General features: G+C 42.1%; 1 protein-coding gene across 1 annotated transcript in view; it reads right to left on the bottom strand.

The window, feature by feature from the left end:
- Positions 1-18923, bottom strand: part of GPC3 (glypican 3) — a 439290-nt gene that overhangs the window by 112766 nt on the left and 307601 nt on the right. The window contains exon 6 of the mRNA XM_043459569.1: positions 88-208. Within this exon, the coding sequence (XP_043315504.1) occupies positions 88-208 (121 nt within the window). The remainder of the gene's footprint in view (positions 1-87; positions 209-18923) is intronic.

The following is an 18923-nucleotide window of genomic DNA, read 5'->3' as shown; positions in this document are numbered from 1 at the left end:
CCAAAGCCCAAGAACACAGTTTGAACACTCAACATCACCCGTCGCTCAATTTTTTGCCATATCTGTTTTTGCTGGATACACACATACCTGGTTAATGTGCTTCAGTTTGTCAATAATCTGACTGACCACTGGCTCAGGGCCCTTCATTTTCAGCTCATGGAGGTTGAACTGATTTTTCATTCCATTCCTCGCTGCCTTTTGGCTGTATCTGGAAATATGAAGGTAAAGAAAAGGTTTGTCACAAGAGAGTTCCAAGCAAAGTGCACGTTGACTGTATTTGGCACATGGTTGAGCTGACTACAAGCTACCTTTAGCCTTCCAGCCCGCGGGAAGACTGCATGGTACCAAGGTAGACTACTCCAGATAGAGTCTACTTGTATAGGAGAACATTCATTCAAAAGTTAACAAGTATGAATTCACCACTTCTTTTTTCCTCGGTGTTGGGGATACAGCAATGAACAAGACAGAGACAAGGTCTCTGCCCTTATTTTGCCCTCCGTCTAGTGTAGAATTCAGAAGAGCTCTAGGGAAGGTGGCTAGGTCTTGGCCAGGGAAGCACACATCAGGGTTGTTCATTCTGAGTGTGCTTTCTATTCATCTGAAGGATAAAGACTCTTGCATGTTCTTTACTTCTTCCTCCTTCTCCACTTCCTCCTCCCATCATTTCCTGCAGGTCTGGGCAGCCGGGCTCCTCCTGACAAGGCTTTCCCAACCCATTTGCAGCATAAATTATGCCTGTCAGCTTCCATCTCTGTTCTCCACAGGGAGGCAGACCAGCAGCTCAAGGGAAGGTTTTAACATGGTCCCCCAGGATAAGACATAGGTTTTTGCTTCAAATTGAAGTTTCAAGCTATCTATGGACATCCTCACCAGCATGAGAATGGGGGATATTTACAATCCTGGGCAATGCTGTCTTTCAGTGTGGGGCTTTGTCTATTTCGACTGGAACAGTAATTCACTACTGAGGTGGTTTCTTTGCTGGCTTCATGGTTCCAGACCTCTGTACATTTACTCATCTTTCAAAACAAGGCAAACACAAAACAAAAACAAGAAACAGATTTCATTTTCTCCTTTATCTTTTCTCATGTAGAAAGACCAGAACACTGTTACCAAAGGGGGAAAAGGTTTTGATCTCTTTTTTTTTTTTGCTTTTTCCTCATCCTGATAATGGAATATTTTCTTAAAGAAATGGAAAAATTTGCAAGGCTTTTGCCCCTACTTTATACACTTTAAAAAAAATTACAATAGGGCAGTTGAATTAAGGGCAAATTCATATTTTTTAATCATGTTTTTAATTACAAAAATAACAGTGCTCATTTAAGACAATTAAAATATACAGACATAAAGCATACGGCACAAGTTCTTGCATCATCTTATCCTTCCGACAGAGAATCATCTTTAAGTTTGATATATATTCTTCTAGAGGTTTCCACATGCATATGCGTGCATGCGTGCGTGCTCAGCTGCTCAGTCGTGTCCAATTCTTTGTGACCCAGCCTGCCAGGCTCCTCTGTCCATGGTATTCTCCTGGTAAGAATACTGGAGTGAGTTGCCACGCCCTCCTCCAGGGAATCTTACCAACATGGGGATCAAACTCACATCTGCCTTCATCTCCTGCACTGCAGGAAGATTCTTTACCCACTGAGCCACATGGGAAGCCCTTCACAGGCATATACTAACATGCAAGTCTAACCCAAACTGGAATTATACTAGTTATGCTAATTTGCAACTTATCACTTAACATGTATTTTGGATACATTTCTGTGTCAGAACATAAATAGATGCTTTGTTTTTATTCCTCTCTATGGCTAGATCACAAATTATTTATCCAATCTCTTACTGATAAACAAGTGAGATATTTCTAATATTTTGCTAATATAAACAATGCTGCAAAGAACATCCTTGTATGGTGATCTTTGTACATTTCATGAATATCTATTAAGGATAAGTTCCTAGAATTTAATCAATTTGTACTTCTAATCCCAAATTATGACATGCAAAGAATAATTAACACCACTATATTTTTGCACAGCATTTTACAAAGCAGTTTTGTATCACTCAGCTCATTTGAGCTTCTCAGCCACACTGTGAGGAGATAGGGCAGACCTCATTATCTCTTTATTATTGAAAATTTCACAACTTCAGAAGATACTGATCTAGTAGATGCTTCCTTATAGTATAATACTTCTGCCAATATTAAGGATATGCTTTGATGCTACCATGCATGATAGCACAAGAGGTCAGGAAATCTAGGTCTGACTTTTATAATTAAAAGTCATCTTCTGAGAAGGAAAATATCTTGTGGGAACGTTGAAGAGAACATTTGAATGCATTTCTTCTAAAATGGTAGCCAGGTTGGATGCATGAGACAAGTGCTCGGGCCTGGTGCACTGGGAAGACCCAGAGGGATTGGGTGGAGAGGGAGGTGGGAGGGGGGATCGGGATGGGGAACACATGTAAATCCATGGCTGATTCATGTCAATGTATGGCAAAAACCACTACAATATTGTAAAGTAATTAGCCTCCAACTAATAAAAATAAATGGAAAAAAAAATAAAATGGTAGCCTAACATATTTAGCTTACCTAACATTAAAAGTTAGTGAATACACAGTATGTGTGCGTGTGAAGTACTTCAGTTGCACCCGACTCTTTGTGACCCCATAGACTGTAGCCCGCCAGGCTCCTCTGTTCAAGGGATTCTCCAGGCAAGAATACTGGAGTGGGTTGCCATGTCCTTCTCCAGTGAGTAAACAGATCACCCACCACATACCAATTGCCTTTGGGGGCTGTGTTAAAGAAATGTAATGTATTTCTTTAAGGGAAATTCTTTGTTTATATATCTGGTGAGAATCAGCTCCCCGCTAGCCTCCTTTTGTGTGCTTGTATATAATGCTGTCTGTTTAAATATCATCTCCCTCTTGATGACCACCAACTCCATCTTCTTTTTCTTTATATCTACTGATACCTGAAGCAGAGACCTGATTCACAGGTAAAGAGATAAGCAGTTCTAAAATGAACTTTAGGAACGTGTCCCTAGAGACATGTCCCTGGACTTGTTCCTATCAAAGCCTGCCCACTCCTACAAAACAAGTCTCCTTCTAAAGTTTATTATCCTCAGTGGAATAGTATAAAGACATCTGCCAACTTAGTGACTTTGCCCTGTACTCCTCCTTCCAAATCATTTATAAATATTAAGTCAAATTAGTCCCATAGCTGATCCCTTGTGGTCCTACTGTCTATTTTCTACCATTCAGAAAAATGCCCTTTCAGCTCTATTTTTTTGTTTCTTACCTCCAAGTCTTGGATAAGGAGCCAAGAGTAAACACTGCTCCCCAATCCCATGGTGACTCAATTTTTTACAAACAGCCTTGAGTTTAAAAGCTTGCCAAACTTTTTGAAAGTTGAAATAGCATCCACTATTTTCCTCTATCCATGTGCTATTTCAATCCTCAAAAGACTTAGTAAATTAAGCATGGTTTCTGGTTACAGAAGTGTTGGGAAGAGCTGGCTTATGGCTTAGACCTAAAACTTTATTTTATTTACTCCACAAAGCAGTAACCAAAAGTACTGGTTCAATTGATGTCTACATCTGCTAAAATTTAGTGGCCCTATTTTTAAATTTAGTGGCACTATTTAAAAACTATTAAAGAACTCTGCTCTTCCCTATCCATTTAGGCATGTGAATACCTCTCCCCCATCCCCAATATTATGTTCTGTTTCTCACACCTCTACACTTTTCTCCTTAGCCAGACAAAATGTAGAAGAGAATCTTAAAATTCTTGAGTGTTAAAATGGAATACTACGCAGACATCAAAAGAACAAAATTAGAACAAAGCTGAAGATGGCCCCAAATGCTTGAAATCTGGTGATGCTATCATCATTGATAGGGTTCCTGGCAAGTGCACGTGTGTTGAGAGCTTCTCTATTCTCTGAGCCATTTTGCTGTTCACAACATGAGACGGACGGTTCCTGTGGGTGTCATCAAAGCGGTAGACAAGAAGGCAACTGGAGCTGGCAAGTTCACCAAGTCTGCCCAGAGAGCTCAGAAGGCTAAATGAACAACATCCTCAATACCTGCCATCTTAATCAGTGGTGGAAGAATGGCCTCAGAAACGTTTGTCTCAACTGGCCATTTAAGCTCAATAGTGAAAGACTAGTTAATGGTAATTGGGCATGATAAACCTTCAGAAGGAAAGGAGAATATTTTGTGGACCATTCATTTTCTGTGTGGCCGTTTTAAGTCATTGGTCTTTAAAATCAGTACTTTTTAATGGAAACAACTTGATTAAAAATATGTCATAGAATTTGAGACACTTAAAAAATTTAATGAGAAAAAAAAATTATGGTAAAAGCAGTTACTTCCAGTAAGTAAGATATTGGGGGAAATTTTACTTTTTTTATGTCCTTCTATATCTTTTACACTTTAAAATCTTTAAAATAATTTTTAATGAGTGAAAATTTATATAGTAGTTATTTTTAAGGCAAAAGAAAACAACATGAAACAACAACAACAACAACAAAAAACAAACCAAAGGAAAGTAAAAAGTGGGCCTAAGTCCTAGGCCTCACTCAGAGCCTCTGGGAAATTCTTCTTGTTAATTAAGAGTTATGTCAGCCATGACTAGAGCCCCAGCTTAAAGGTGATCCCTTATGAGAACACATGTTTGGGCCAATACACACTATGTCACCCTGGAATTCCTTCACACCTCAGACGGTTATCATCAGGTCACAAACTGTACTTTGTTAGGTTAAACACAGCCTATATGCTTCCTACTCTTCAATGAGGTAATGCTAAACTATTTCAAAAAGACGGTCAGTAAGGATGTGACTGAATGTGTATTATTATGTGGACCCTGTCTCTAAACAGAGGCAAAAAAGCCATTCAAGTTCTTGCCCACCTTCCCAGAAGATGCCTAAAGTCCTCTCCTGATGGGAGTTGAGGGCCTCGCTGGGATTCATTCTGAACTGTTGCTCTTGCACCCAAATGCATGGTGGACACCACGCTGAGTGGCTTGTGCTCCTTCCACATACACTCCATTTGCCAGCCCGTATAGTCTGCGAGCTCTTTGAAGGCAGAGGCTTGGTTAGTTCTCTTGTGTACCACCCAAAGCACCTCCTAGTGCATGTAGTAACACCAGCTGGCAATAATGAGTGCTTTCTCTGTGCCAGATACTGTTCCAAGCACTGAGGAAAAATACAACCTGCATCACCACACTGAGTCCTCCTAAGAGCCGTACAAGATGGTCAGTATTATAATCAGCTCCCTCTTGCAGATAAAAATACCCAGGCAAGAAGTGAAGCCACTTGCCGAAGGTCACACAGCTATTCAATAGCAAAGCTAGAGTTTGACCTTTTGAGTCTATGTCTAGCTGCCTCTGTTCTTAACCGCTCCGCTGCTATCATTCCTTAGAAATAATCCACACTGACTAAATATTTGACGTTTTCATTTCACACTGCCCAATTCATGGTATGATACAATTAGCCAGCTACTGGTGATGGTCTACGAGGCTCACAACAGGGCCTGCCACAACAGCTCTCTCTACCTCATCAGCGGATTCCTGGGCTTGCCCTTTAAAAGCCCTTGGGGAGAGCCCTGTGTATGGAGTTTCTTCCCCCAAACAGAGATCCAACTGCATCACCATTCAGCGAAATATTTGCATTCTTGAAAGATAAGGTATTGAAGTTGGACATATAAATAATCCTCCTCCATCACCACCGTATAGACAAACACCAAAGGTGATCTGAAATCTCTAAGGACAATAGGAAAATGAAGGCTGGCGAAGGCCTCCCTGCCATGTAGCAATACGACATATGGAATGTAACCCCAGGGAATTTTATGTAACATACATGCTCCAAGCTTTAAGCTCAGAGGGACTCCGTTAGGGGTGTCTCTGTAGAGTTGCATTAATTAATTCATTCATCCAGCATTTTATTTTCACTCACTCCCTCTGTGCCCCTGGTGTACAATGGTTCCTGGCAGGTTCTGAATGAGGCTGAGCCACTGCGGCCACAATTCTCCTCACCCAGACTACCCAGAGTGTCGGGAATGGGGACACTGTTGGCCATGGGGGATTTTAAGGATGGGTTATCTGCTTAGCAACACTCATCTCTAATTAGATTAACTGTCCTCTCTCCAGAACACTGCCTTTTCCTAAAGCTTTGACATGGCCTGGCAATGAATACTGGCCAGTGGAGGAGAAAAAATAGAGAGGAGCTCCTGCCTCCTAAATCTAAACTCTTCTTAACTGGACACGTTATGCGTGATGTTAGAAGTGTCCCCATAAAGCATTACCTGTGGTGTCTTCTTCCCCCATCCAGTGTGGTACCTGCTTATTAGCACAAAAATAGCAAATTTGATTTGTGAAGTGAAAGGAAGACACGTCTCTCTGTTCAGGCAAATTGGGCAGGGATGGAAGGGGGACACCTTGCAAAAGCCATAAAGAGAAAAGGAACCTAATGAAAATAGGACATCTGGGCGTGATGGTGTTAGGACAACTGACACAAAGAGAGCATTTGTAGAAGAGGAATAGAGTCAAACATGTGTAAAATGGGCAATCTTTTCTTCCTGGTTCTGTGCTAGCTGAGGCAGCACAGGTGAAGTGGAAGGAAATCAATGGATTCAAATACACAGCATTCAAATAGGAAGCACCCTTGTCCAATCCACTGATGGTGTAGATGAAGAAACAGACCCAGGGAGGGATTTTCCCAGCAGCACAGGTAGTTAGTATCACAACGCTCACCTTTAGAAGAAATTTCTTCTTTAAAAGGTTCCTTAAATACACGTTGGTGATTTTGAGCATTGCTAGTACTGGTGCAGGAGAGAGAAGTTGCTAGAAAATTCACTTTCCTCCTTCTTCTAGGCATTAGACTACTGGAAAGTATTTGAAAGCAAGTCTTAGAAAAACCAACTTGCCCCCTCCCCCCACCAAATATTTAATTTCACAGAAGTTTGTTTCATTTACTGCTGGGGTTTCAGATGAGCTACAAGTAAGTTACAGATCGCACATTCTCAGTGCGCCATCTTATGGAAAGGATGCAGTATTGCAAGTAGCCCTTTGCCCAAACAGTGATTTATCAGGCTGTTTCCTTGGAAAGCACTCCAGCTGCAACAACCACTGTGAAAAAATGGCATAATTTAAAGAGCATAAATAGCTTTTAAAACAAACTAGAACACAGGGTAGAAAACCCACCTTATCAACAGGCCTAAGAAAATTTCTTTTTCTATCCAAGATGCAGTCTTCATTTACATAAATGAACAGAAAAATAAAGCAAAAGTGAAAATTGCTGAGTTTTATAAATATGTTTAATAAAGAAGGCAGCAATTTGCTTCTCATTTATGTATGCACAAGTCTAAAGAAAAATGGTCTTCATAATTGTTGGTACAGCAGTACCACTTGAGAGCAAATTTCAGGCAGGAGAGTGCCAGAAACAGATATGACCACCAGACTCCAAGAACTACTTTGATTCTCAAACAATAGCCTTTCAGAAATTACAGATATATTGCAACAGAAAGGAAGCAAAATTTAGAGTAGAAATTAGGGGGCTGAAAGCCCATTTATACCTCATTTAGTGGACATTACCTATATAAGAGAATAGCTATATTACAATCTGCTTTTAGCCTAGTTTCAAACCTCACTGTGAAGAGAGACTAAAAGATTGGTCTTGGAAATAATCGAGAAGTCATTTAAACCTCAAGAAGCGAAGAATATTTTCCAGATGGTGAGGAAAGCTTGAGAAGTTGATATCACCCGCTGTGGGGAGCAGCCTCCTGCAGAGATGGGGAGGTAAAGAGAAAATGCCTGAATGTTTGTCTGAAGAGGCAAACTCCACAGAGGAGCCTGGAGGTAAGGAGAGAGAAAAGTAAATAAGGAAGCAAAAGTGATTCCTGTGAGAACCGCGGCAAAGGCAGAGCCTGATGTGTGGGAACGCTGGTGAGAACAGCCTCCTGGGCCTTGAGCCCTGACCACGGGCAGCCAGGACACCAAGCCAGGGCGGGCAGGGCTGCTGAAGGGTTCTCTGAGGGGTGTCCTTGAGGGGAACATACCAAGGAGGAGAGGAGTCCGAGCCAGTGTAAGATTTACAAAAAAGCAAAAAAAAAAAAAAAAAAAAAAGGCAATTCAAAGTTCAATAATTGGGAGTGGAGATGTAGAACAAGGTGTGTAATGGTGATTTATCATTAAATCACCCCAAACTCATTTACTGAGTCCCTCTAGTCCAGAGAGTGGGCTTCCCTGATAGCTCAGTTGGTAAAGAATCCACCTGCAATGCAGGAAATCCCGGTTTGATTCCTGGGTCAGGAAGATCCACTGGCGAAGGCATAGGCTACCCACTCCAGTCTTCTTGGGCTTCCCTTGTGGCTCATCTGGTAAAGAATCTGCCTGCAGCGTGGGAAACTTGGGTTCGATCCCTGGGTTGGAAGATCCCCTGGAAAAGGGAAAGGCTACCCACTCCAGTATTCTGGCCTGGAGAATTCCAAAGAGTCAGACACGACTGAGTGACTTTTACTTTCTAGCCCAGAGATGTAGCCCAGAAAACCAGATGTTTTCTTGTCCCACTGGAGTTAAACCAAAAGGAAATGGTCTTTACCTTTTTTTAGTTTTCTTTGAAAGTTAGATTTTAACTCAAAAATATTTGAGTTGTAAAGGACCCTTGAAATCATTTAGTTCAATGCACCCTTCTTACAGATGGGGGCAAACTGAGTCCCAGAGAGACCAAACAGTAGCCATTCAAAGTATTATTGATATCACTGCTGATGGAATGTGATTAGAGCTACAACCTCCCCCAAATAGAAAAGCCAAGAAGAAGAGGTCAAAGAAGAGGTCACACACATGAGAACATTGTATGAAAGTAACTGATGTTAAAAATAATGAACAATAATTATTTTGTTTTTAAAATTCAGTCCTGTCTACATAGTTTACTGAGACAACAAAGACAGTATACTTTAGAAAGGCTGAGTAATATGGTGGAAAGGGCACTGGAGTCAAGACATACATTCAAAGGCTGGTACTGTGTGACTTTTGACAAGTAACTAAACTCCGCTGGACTTGAGTGTCTTTATCTCTGACATAGGGATAATGCCACCTACATTTGTTTTGAGGATTAGTTGATGGAATGAATGTTAGCAAATTTAAGATAATATAGCTTAAGTCTTTAGAAGAGGGCCCAACACATTTATATGAGCACTGGTATTGTTTTGTGAAAGTATCCAACACAAAATAGGTGTTCAATAAGTGTTAGTTGGAAAAGGATTTTCTGAAGTAAAATGAATAAATCTTGCCGTGAATACTTAGGGGAAGCTTCAAGTCTGCTCATCCCTGTACTGAGAGAACTGGAGAAATGGAAGAGTCTCCACTGGGTGAGAAGGCAGGCCTGACTGAAAGGAACTACTCTTCAGCAGAGAGATCCTCACAAAACTGCCAGGGGATGGGGAATTTGAGGCAGGGAACTTATGGTTAGGACTTCAAACAGTTCCGAATTTATTTTAGTCCATTGAAGAAGACATTGTTGACCTGTGCCCCAAGGCAGACAGCCAAGTTTCCCGAGTGATCAACATTGGGTGTCAGAAGCCTTTTAACTCTCCCCTCCCTCCACATTTCATGTTCCTGCTCTCTGTGACAGAAAATATTCTGCTTCCACTTTGCATGGAACTGTCACAAGGAATGAATTAGATGGCTCTTGGAAACACCCACACACTTTTTCAAATCTTTCTCTTCAGAACACTGCTTTGTTTGTCGTAGGTCCCTGTGGGATCCAGAACAAACATCTATTCTTTAATGCAAGGATCTTCAAAATGAAGAAGAGAACTTTCAAACTCTACCTACAATCACACTTCACAGACTCAAGACCACTTTCAGGGAGAGGCAAGTCTGAGTTAGAGAAGAGTGTAACTTGTGGATTTTTTTCTTGCATTGAGTTTCACAAAGAAAAGCCTCCTAAATGTTGCTTTGGATGTCTTGCTGAACCTTATTTCATGAACTGCCAAAGGTTGCGAGCAAAGGATAAGCTGTTTTTACATGAATGGGTACTACTGAAATACTTTAAAAGAAAGCTCAACATTCCTGTCACTGTTTTGTTGTCAGTTTCTCTTGTCTAAGACACAGTCCTCTACAGGCCCTAAATCCTCGAGAAACCTGTATGCAGGTCAAGAAGCAACAGTTAAAACCAGACATGAAACAACATACATGAGAAATGAGTTTGTCAAGGCTGTATATTGTCACCCTGATTATTTAACTTATATTCAAAGTACATAATGCAAAATGCTGGGCTAGATGAATCCCAAGCTGGAATCAAGAATGAAGGGAGAAATATTGACAACCTCATATATGCCGATGATACCACTCTAATGGCATAAAGTGAAGAGGAAGTAAACGGCCTCTTGATGAGGGTAAAAGAGGAGAGAGAAAAACCTGGCTTAAAACTCAGCATTGAAAAAACTAAGATCATGGCATCCTGTCCCATCACTTCATGGCAAATAGATGGGGAAAAAGTGGAAACAGTGGCAGATTTTATTTTCTTGGGCTCCAAAATCACTGTGGACGGTGAGTGCAGCCACGGAATTAGACACTTGCTCCTTGGAAGGAAAGTGATAACAAACCTAGACAGAGTATTAAAGAGGACAAACATCACTTTGCCAACAAAGGTCCGTATAGTCAAAGCTATGGTTTTTTCAGTAGTCATGTATGGATGTGAGATTTGGACCATATAGAAGGCTGAGTGCTGAAGAATTGATGCTTTCGAACTGTGGTGGTCAATAAGACTCTTGAGAGTTCCTTGGACTGCAGGGAGATCAAACCAGTCAATTCTAAAGGAAATCAGTCCTGAATATTCATTGGAAGGACTGATGCTGAAGCTGAAGCTCCAATACTGTGGACACCTGATAAGAGCTGATTCATTGGGAAAGACCCTGCTGCTGGGAAAGATGGAAGGCAGAAGAAGGGGACGACAGAGGATGAGATGTTTGGATGGCATCACCGACTCAATGGACATGAGTTTCAGCAAACTCTAGGAGACAGTGAAGGTCAGGGAAGCCTGGCATGCTGCACTCCATAGGGTCACAAAGAGTCAGACATGACTTAGCAACTGAACAACAACAAATCTTCAGTGCATGGGATTAGGCCTACTGAGATCCTGAGCCAATGGAGACAAAGGTGAGAGCTTAGCTGTCTGACCCATCCTTGGAGCCAGTATTTCTTGCTTTTGGGGTGAACCCTACATGTTCAGGCATGGCTTCGTCCTGTCAGGTATATTTTCCTGAGCCATGTGGCCAAATTCCATCCTGGTTTCTGTGTTTATCTTCACCCCGGAGTCAGTCCTCTGCTTTACCCAGTGACCAGCACACAACAGGCAGCCAATAAACCTCTGCTGAAATGAATTGAGACTGAAGACTTCATCCAAAGCGGACCTATTCTGCCCAGCTCTTGTCAGTCTGTTCCCCTGGGGTCTTCCCCCCAAATCTGGAGCCAGTGACTGAGGACCTGCCTTACACTGGACTTCTGTCTGGGCCCGGCCAGAAAAACCTGCCACCGTGTCCCAAGCCTCCAGATCGCAGCACTTTGGAAAGGAATGGCCAGGTAAGGGATGGCAGAGTTCATGCCTGAGGCCCCAGTGAACACCATCATTTAAGTGGTGGGTCACTGCCCACTTGGGCCGGCCAAACCGGAGAGTTGCCACAGCCCAAGCACCACTCACCCCTGCAGCCTGTGTCCCATCGCCTGGGACCAACTACTGGGCTCCCACACTGAGCCCACCCACAGTCCACAATATCAATTTGCATCACAAATCCTATTCCAATGGTGTAAACTTTGGCCCACTTCTGAGAAGATTTTACCATTGTGAAAGCCATTCTTTGAACTCATATGTTATATTTGCTATGGTCAAGGCAATAACTTCGAGAGGGTTTCACATCTGATGGTGAAATTTCCAGGTTCTCAGTTTTGGGGGTCAGAGAAAGGATTTGCTGTTTTTCATCAGTACAGAGGCTTCCCAGGTGGCGCTAGTGGTAAAGAACCCACCTGCCAATGCAGGAGATGTAAGAGACATGGGTTCGATTCCTGGGTCAGGAAGATCCCCTGGAGAAGGGAATGACAACCCAGTGACAAAAAGGTATCTGAGCTTAGAAGTAAGAAGAAGAGTTTTGTGCTACCTTAACCAAAGCCCACTCCACTACTCTTGCCTGGAAAATCCCATGGACGAGGAGCCTGGTAGGCTGCAGTCCACGGGGTCGCGAAGAGTCAGACACGACTGAGCAACTTCACTTTCACTTTTCACTTTCACGCATCGGAGAAGGAAATGGCAACCCACTCCAAGTGTTCTTGCCTGGAGAATCCCAGGGACGGGGGAGCCTGGTGGGCTATGGTCCATGGGGTTGCAAAGAGTCACACACGACTGAAGTGACTTAGCACATGTCAGTACAGAATGCAAACACCTTCTATTCTGCACTTGCCTATTAAGCATCTACACAGCCCCGTGCTCAGTCACAGAACCCTGCGAGGTGGAGACACTGAACTGTCCAGTGTTCTAAGCCCACTATCCCCAGTTTGGACTTCACAGACAAGATTCTGGTTTGCTCTTTGGCAAATCTGGCCCTCAGCAAATGAAATCTTCAACTAGTGAAATCTTCAACAACTGTGTGGGATTTCCCTGCAAACTGATGCTCGCGAACGCAAGTGCAGCTCTACCACGTCAAGAGCTGAGGACACACACACACACCAGCCTCCACCACGACACCCAGGGAGCCAGCAGAGGGCGCCTCTGTGGCTGATGGGAAGGAGAAGAAACTAGCAAGAAGAAGGTGTTAGACTTGCCCAAGGGCACTCACAAAGTCTGACCTGAAGAAAGCGGAACTGCCACTTCTGCTGCCTTCTCTTAAACTCAGTCCCAGAGCCCCAGGCTGCAGGCTGCAGTCAGGGCCCTGGGGAGCAGAAGGAAACACACTCTGGTGGAAGTGTGTCCCAGTATTCCCCTGGTGGAAGACAGTGCCCAAGGTGGGCATGGCCAGAGGAGCTAGGATAGAGTCACCGGCCCTACCACTGCCCATAGCAGAATAGCTCTGCCCTTGGCGGGCCGAGTCTCGCATGGCTGCTCTCAGTTGCCAGCAATAAAATAACACTCAAGAGTAACAGAGGGAAGGAAAGGTGAACTGAAGTGTAAACCACCCCTACTCCAACCGCCCCAGTAGTTGCAGGTGCCTCCAGGTCCCTCAACTCTTTGCACCTGCTCTCCTGCCGGAACAAGGGGCCTATTGTGTGAAGCTGTGTGCAGCGCAGTGCTAAGCAAACAAAAAGTGCCTCTCCTGATCATAAAGTAGATGGGATTCCAGGAAAACTTTACTCAGCCAAATAAAAGTGATTGTAAAGCACTTGGTGAAATATAAACTGCTACGTAAATACTTAATAAAAGCTCACAGCAATGCACACAGGGACAGCTAGGTCAAAAATTACCCTAGCTCTCTAGCCCGGAGGGTCTCAGCAAAGAGAGAATTGTCTCCCTCCCTTGGGTTTTCTAAGCTACTTTGTATCCCTCTGCTCTGACCTGCCCTTCAGCCCCTGGCACTCCACTGCATGGATCTCTCCCCACACTGATAGAGCTCTGTGGTTTGAGGGCGTCTCATTTTCATTCTGGGTGGTTGTGTCAAATATTATTTGGAGCAACAGACACTGAATTCCATTTCTTTTGCTCAGAAGCTCCACAGGGGTCATGTGGTGCTATGGGGGTGGCAATTTCTTGAAGGCTTAATTATGTGAATTTCACCCCAAACTCTCCCGGAAACTGAGAACTCTGACAACGTCTCAAACAGCCAACCTACCTGCCCCCTGTAGCCCCAAAGACACCCGAAGGATCTGTTCTAATGAGAATAATTACACCCCGGGGCTCCTTTTCAATTGCTTTCACTTTGGTCTGTTTGGGAAGCCATCAGAGAAAGAACTGGATATTCAATGTCATCAAGGAGGCTTTAGGGCAATCCTCCTCCATTTAGACTCCCCCCTCCCTCAAATATCCTTGCCACTGAAACTCATGGACTGTTAGAGCTGCAAAGAGCTTTAGAGGTCATCTTGTCTAACTCCATGTTACAAATAAAAGACTGGCAGTCAATGACTTGCCCAAGGTCACACAGACCAGTTTGTGGTAGAGTTAAGAGCCAAGCTGGACTTCCAGTCTAGGGCTAAAGGGCTCTCTACTTGCATGGGCTCCACATTCATAGGTAATGGTGTTATCATAGGAGCCATGGTGTAGGGGAGATGGGATGGAGGACTGGCCTGAGGGAGGTGAAGGTCATTGGCTCTTTCTCCCAGGGGATGCCACCTTCCAGTCCTGAGAAAATCTGAAAGCTGAGAAGCATTGTGCAAGAGGCAGAAAAAGTACTGCAATTTCCTGGGCCAGGACTGGGGAGAGACCGAGGGAAGGTTAGAATTTAGCAGCACAGGCCAAGAAAAGCCAGACAGAACACCTGTCCCAAGTGTGCTGGACTAGGAGAACAAGCTTAGATCAGGGATTCCATCAAGAACAGGAAGAAGAGAAGCCAAGCATGTGACAGGCAGTGTTGTGGACACGACAGCATAGACTACCTGATTTTGGATCCCATCTCTCTTAATAGTGCTGTGGCTTTTGTTGTTATTTAACTTTATCATTGAGGCTTCCCTTGTGTCTCAGCTGGTAAAGAATCTGCCTGCAATGTGGGAGACCTGAGTTCGATCCCTGGGTTGGGAAGATCCCCTGGAGAAGGAAAAGTCTACCCACACCAGTATTCTGGCCTGGAGAATTCCATGGACTGTATAGTCCATGGGGTCGCAAAGAGTCGGACACGACTGCGTGACTTTCATTTTCAACCACATCAATAAATAAGGGTAATAATCATGTCCTGAAGAACTATGGATGGAGATTCATAACACTGTACAACAGGCACTGATCAAAACCATCCCCAAGAAAAAGAAATGCAAAAAGGCAAAATGGTTGACTGAGCTATTCTCAAATAGCTCAGAAAAGAAGAGAAGCGAAAAGCAAAGGAGAAAAAGATATACACATCTGAATGCAGAGGTTCAAAGAAGAGCAAGGAGAGATAAGAAAGCCTTTTCCAGTGAACAATGCAAAGAAATAGAGGAAGACAACAGAAGAGATCTCTTCTAGAAAATTACAGATACCGAGAGAACATTTCATGCAAAGACAGGCACAATAAAGGACAGAAACAGTAAGGACCTAACAGAAGCAGAATATATTAAGAAGAAATGGCAAGAAGACACAAAAAAAACTATACAAAAAAGATCTTCATGACCCAGATAACCATGATAGTGTGATCACTCACCTAGAGCCAGACATCTTGGAGTGTGAAGTCAAGTGGGCCTTAGGAAACATTCCTATCAACGAAGCTAGCGGAGGTGATGGAATTCCAGCTGAGCTATTTCAAATCCTAAAAGATGATGCTGTGAAAGTGCTGCACTCAATATGCCAGCAAATTTGGAACACTCAGTAGTGACCACGGGACCAGAAAAGGTCAGTTTTCATCTTAATCCCAAAGAAGGGCAATGCCAAAGAATGTTCAAACTACTGCACAATTGTACTCATTTCACATGCTAGCAAAGAATGCTCAAAATCCTTCAAGCTAGGCTTCAACAGTACATGAACTGAGAACTTTCAGATGTTCAAGTTGGATTTAGAAAAGGCAGAGGAATCAGAGATCAAATTGCCAACATCCATTGGATCATAGAAAAAGCAAGAGAATTTCAGAAAAACATCTACTTCTGCTTCATTGACTACACTAAAACCTTTGACTGTGTAAATCACAACAAACTGTAGAAAATTCATCAAGAGATGGGAATACCAGACCACCTTACCTGCCTCCTGAGAAATCTGTATGCAGGTCAGGAAGCAACAGTTAGAACCAGACAAGGAACAACAGACTGGTTCCAAATTGGGAAAGCAGTATGTCAAGGCTGTATGTTGTCACCCTGCTTATTTAACTTATATGCAGAGTACATCATGTGACATGCTGGGCTGGATGAAGCACAAGCTGGAATCAAGGTTGCAGGGAAAATTATCAATAACCTTAGATATGCAGATGATACCACCCTTATGGCAGATAGCAAAAAGGATTAAAGAGCCTCTTGATGAAGGTGAAAGAGAAGAGTGGAAAAGCTGGCTTAAACATCAACATTCAAAAAATGAAGATCATGGCATTCAGTCCCTTCACTCCATGGCAAAAAGATGGGGAAACAGTGACAGACTTTATTTTCTTCGGCTCCAAAATTACTGTGGATGGTGACTGTAGCCACAAAATTAAAAGACGTTTGCTCCTTGGAAGAAAAGCAATGACAAACCTAGACAGCATATTAAAAAGCAAAGACACTACTTTGCAGACAAAGGTCTGTATAGTCAAAGCTATGGTTTTTCCAGTGGTCATGTATGGATGTTAGAGCTGGACAATAAAAAAGGCTGAGCGCCGAAGAATTTATGCTTTTGAACTGTGGTGCTTGAGAAGACTCTTGAGAGTCCCTTGGACAGCAAGGAGATCTAACCAGTCAATCCTAAAGGAAATCAGTCCTGAATATTCATTGGAAGGACTGATGCTGAAGCTGAAGCTCCAATACTTTGGCCACCTGATGCGAAGAACTGACTTGTTGGAAAAGACCTATATGCTGGGATAGATTAAAGGCAGGAGGAGAAGGGGATGACAGAAGATGAGATGCTTGGATGGCATCAGCGACTCGATGGGCATAAGTTTGAGCAAGCTCTGGGAGATGATGAAGGACAGGGAAGCCTGGCATGCTGCAGTCCATGAGGTCGCAAAGAGCTGGACACAACTGAGCGACAGAATAACAAGAATCACGTCCAGATCAGAAGGCTGTGGTGAGAGTTAACGTACTTAATGCACACATGATAAGCACTATAGAAATGTTAGCCATTCCTTTACATCAAGAAACAAGAAAAAAGGCAAATAAATAACCTAACTCTACACCTAAAGCAATTAGAGAAGGAAGAAATGAAGAACCCCAGGGTTAGCAGAAGGAAAGAAATCTTAAAAATTAAGGCAGAAATAAATGCAATAGAAACTAAAGAGACCATAGCAAAAATCAACAAAGCTAAAAGCTGGTTTTTTGAAAAAATAAACAAAATTGACAAACCATTAGCAAGACTCATTAAGAAACAAAGAGAGAAGAACCAAATTAACAAAATTAGAAATGAAAAATGGAGTAGAGATCACAACAGACAACACTGAAATACAAAGGATTCATAAGAGATACTACCAGAGCTCTATGCCAATAAAATGGACAACTTGGATGAAATGGACAAATTCTTAGAAAGCTAATACTTTCCAGAACTGAAACCAGGAAGAAATAGACAATGAATCTTTAACAGACCCATCACAGGCAAGGAAATCGAAAACTTAATAAAAATCTTCCAGCAAAACAAACCCCAGACCAGATGGCTTCCACAGACTGAATTCTACCAAAAATTTAGAGAAGAGCTAACACCTATCTTACTCAAACTCTTCCAGAAAATTGCAGAAGAAGGTAAACTTCCAAACTCATTCTATGAGGGCACCATCACCCTAATACCAAAACCTGACAAAGATGCCACAAAAAAAGAAAAACTACAGGCCAATGTCACTGATGAACATAGATGCAAAAATCCTTAACAAAATTCTAGCAAACAGAATCCAACAACATATAAAAAAAATCATACACCATGACCAAGTGGGCTTTATCCCAGGAATGCAAGGATTCTTTAATATCTGCAAATCAATCAATGTAATACACCACATTAACAAATTGAAAGATAAAAACCATATGATTATCTCAATAGATGCAGAGAAAGCCTTTGACAAAATTCAACACTCATTTATGATTAAAACCCTCCAAAAAGCAGGAATAGAAGGAACATACCTCAACATAATAAAAGCTATATATGACAAACCCACAGCAAGCATCACCCTCAATGGTGAAAAATTGAAAGCATTCCCCCTGAAATCAGGAACAAGACAAGGGTGCCCACTGTCACCACTACTGTTCAACATAGTGTTGGAAGTTTTGGCCACAGCAATCAGAGCAGAAAAAGAAGTAAAAGGAATCCAGATAGGAAAAGAAGAAGTGAAACTCTCACTGTTTGCAGATGACATGATCCTCTACATAGAAAACCCTAAAGACTCTACCAGAAAATTACTAAAACTAATCAATGAATATAGTAAAGTTGCAGGATATAAAATTAACACACAGAAATCCCTTGCATTCCTATATAAAAAAAAAAAAAAAACAGAAAGAGAAATTAAGGAAACCAATTACCATTCACCATTGCAACAAAAAGAATAAAATACTATAGGAGTATATCTACCTAAAGAAACAAAGACCTACATAGGAAAAAAACTATTAAACACTGATGAAAAATCAAAGAGGACACAAACAGATGGAGAAAAATACTGTGTTCATGGATTGGAAGAATCAATATTGTCAAAAATGGCTATTCTACCCAAAGCAATCTATAGATTCAATGCAATCCCTATCAAGCTACCAACGGTATTTTTCACAGAACTAGAACAAAGAATTTCACAATTTGTAAAAAAAAAAAAAAAACCTCGAATAGCCAAAGTAATCTTGAGAAAGAAGAATGGAACTGGAGGAATCAACCTGCCTGACTTCAGACTCTACTACAAAGCCACAGTCATCAAGACAGTATGGTACTGGCACAAAGACAGAAATATAGATCAATGGAACAGAATAGAAAGGCCAGAGATAAATCCACGAACCTATGGACACCTTATCTTTGACAAAGGAGGCAAGGATATACAATGGAAAAAAGACAACCTCTTTAACAAGTGGTTCTGGGAAAACTGGTCAACCACTTGTAAAAGAATGAAACTAGAACACTTTCTAACACCATACACAAAAATAAACTCAAAATGGATTAAAGATCTAAACGTAAGACCAGAAACTAT

Source organism: Cervus canadensis, chromosome X (assembly GCF_019320065.1).
Source record: "Cervus canadensis isolate Bull #8, Minnesota chromosome X, ASM1932006v1, whole genome shotgun sequence".
Classification (NCBI taxonomy): Eukaryota; Metazoa; Chordata; class Mammalia; order Artiodactyla; family Cervidae; genus Cervus; species Cervus canadensis.
Note: the sequence above shows the minus strand (reverse complement) of the source record. Positions and strands in the feature narration are given on the sequence as shown.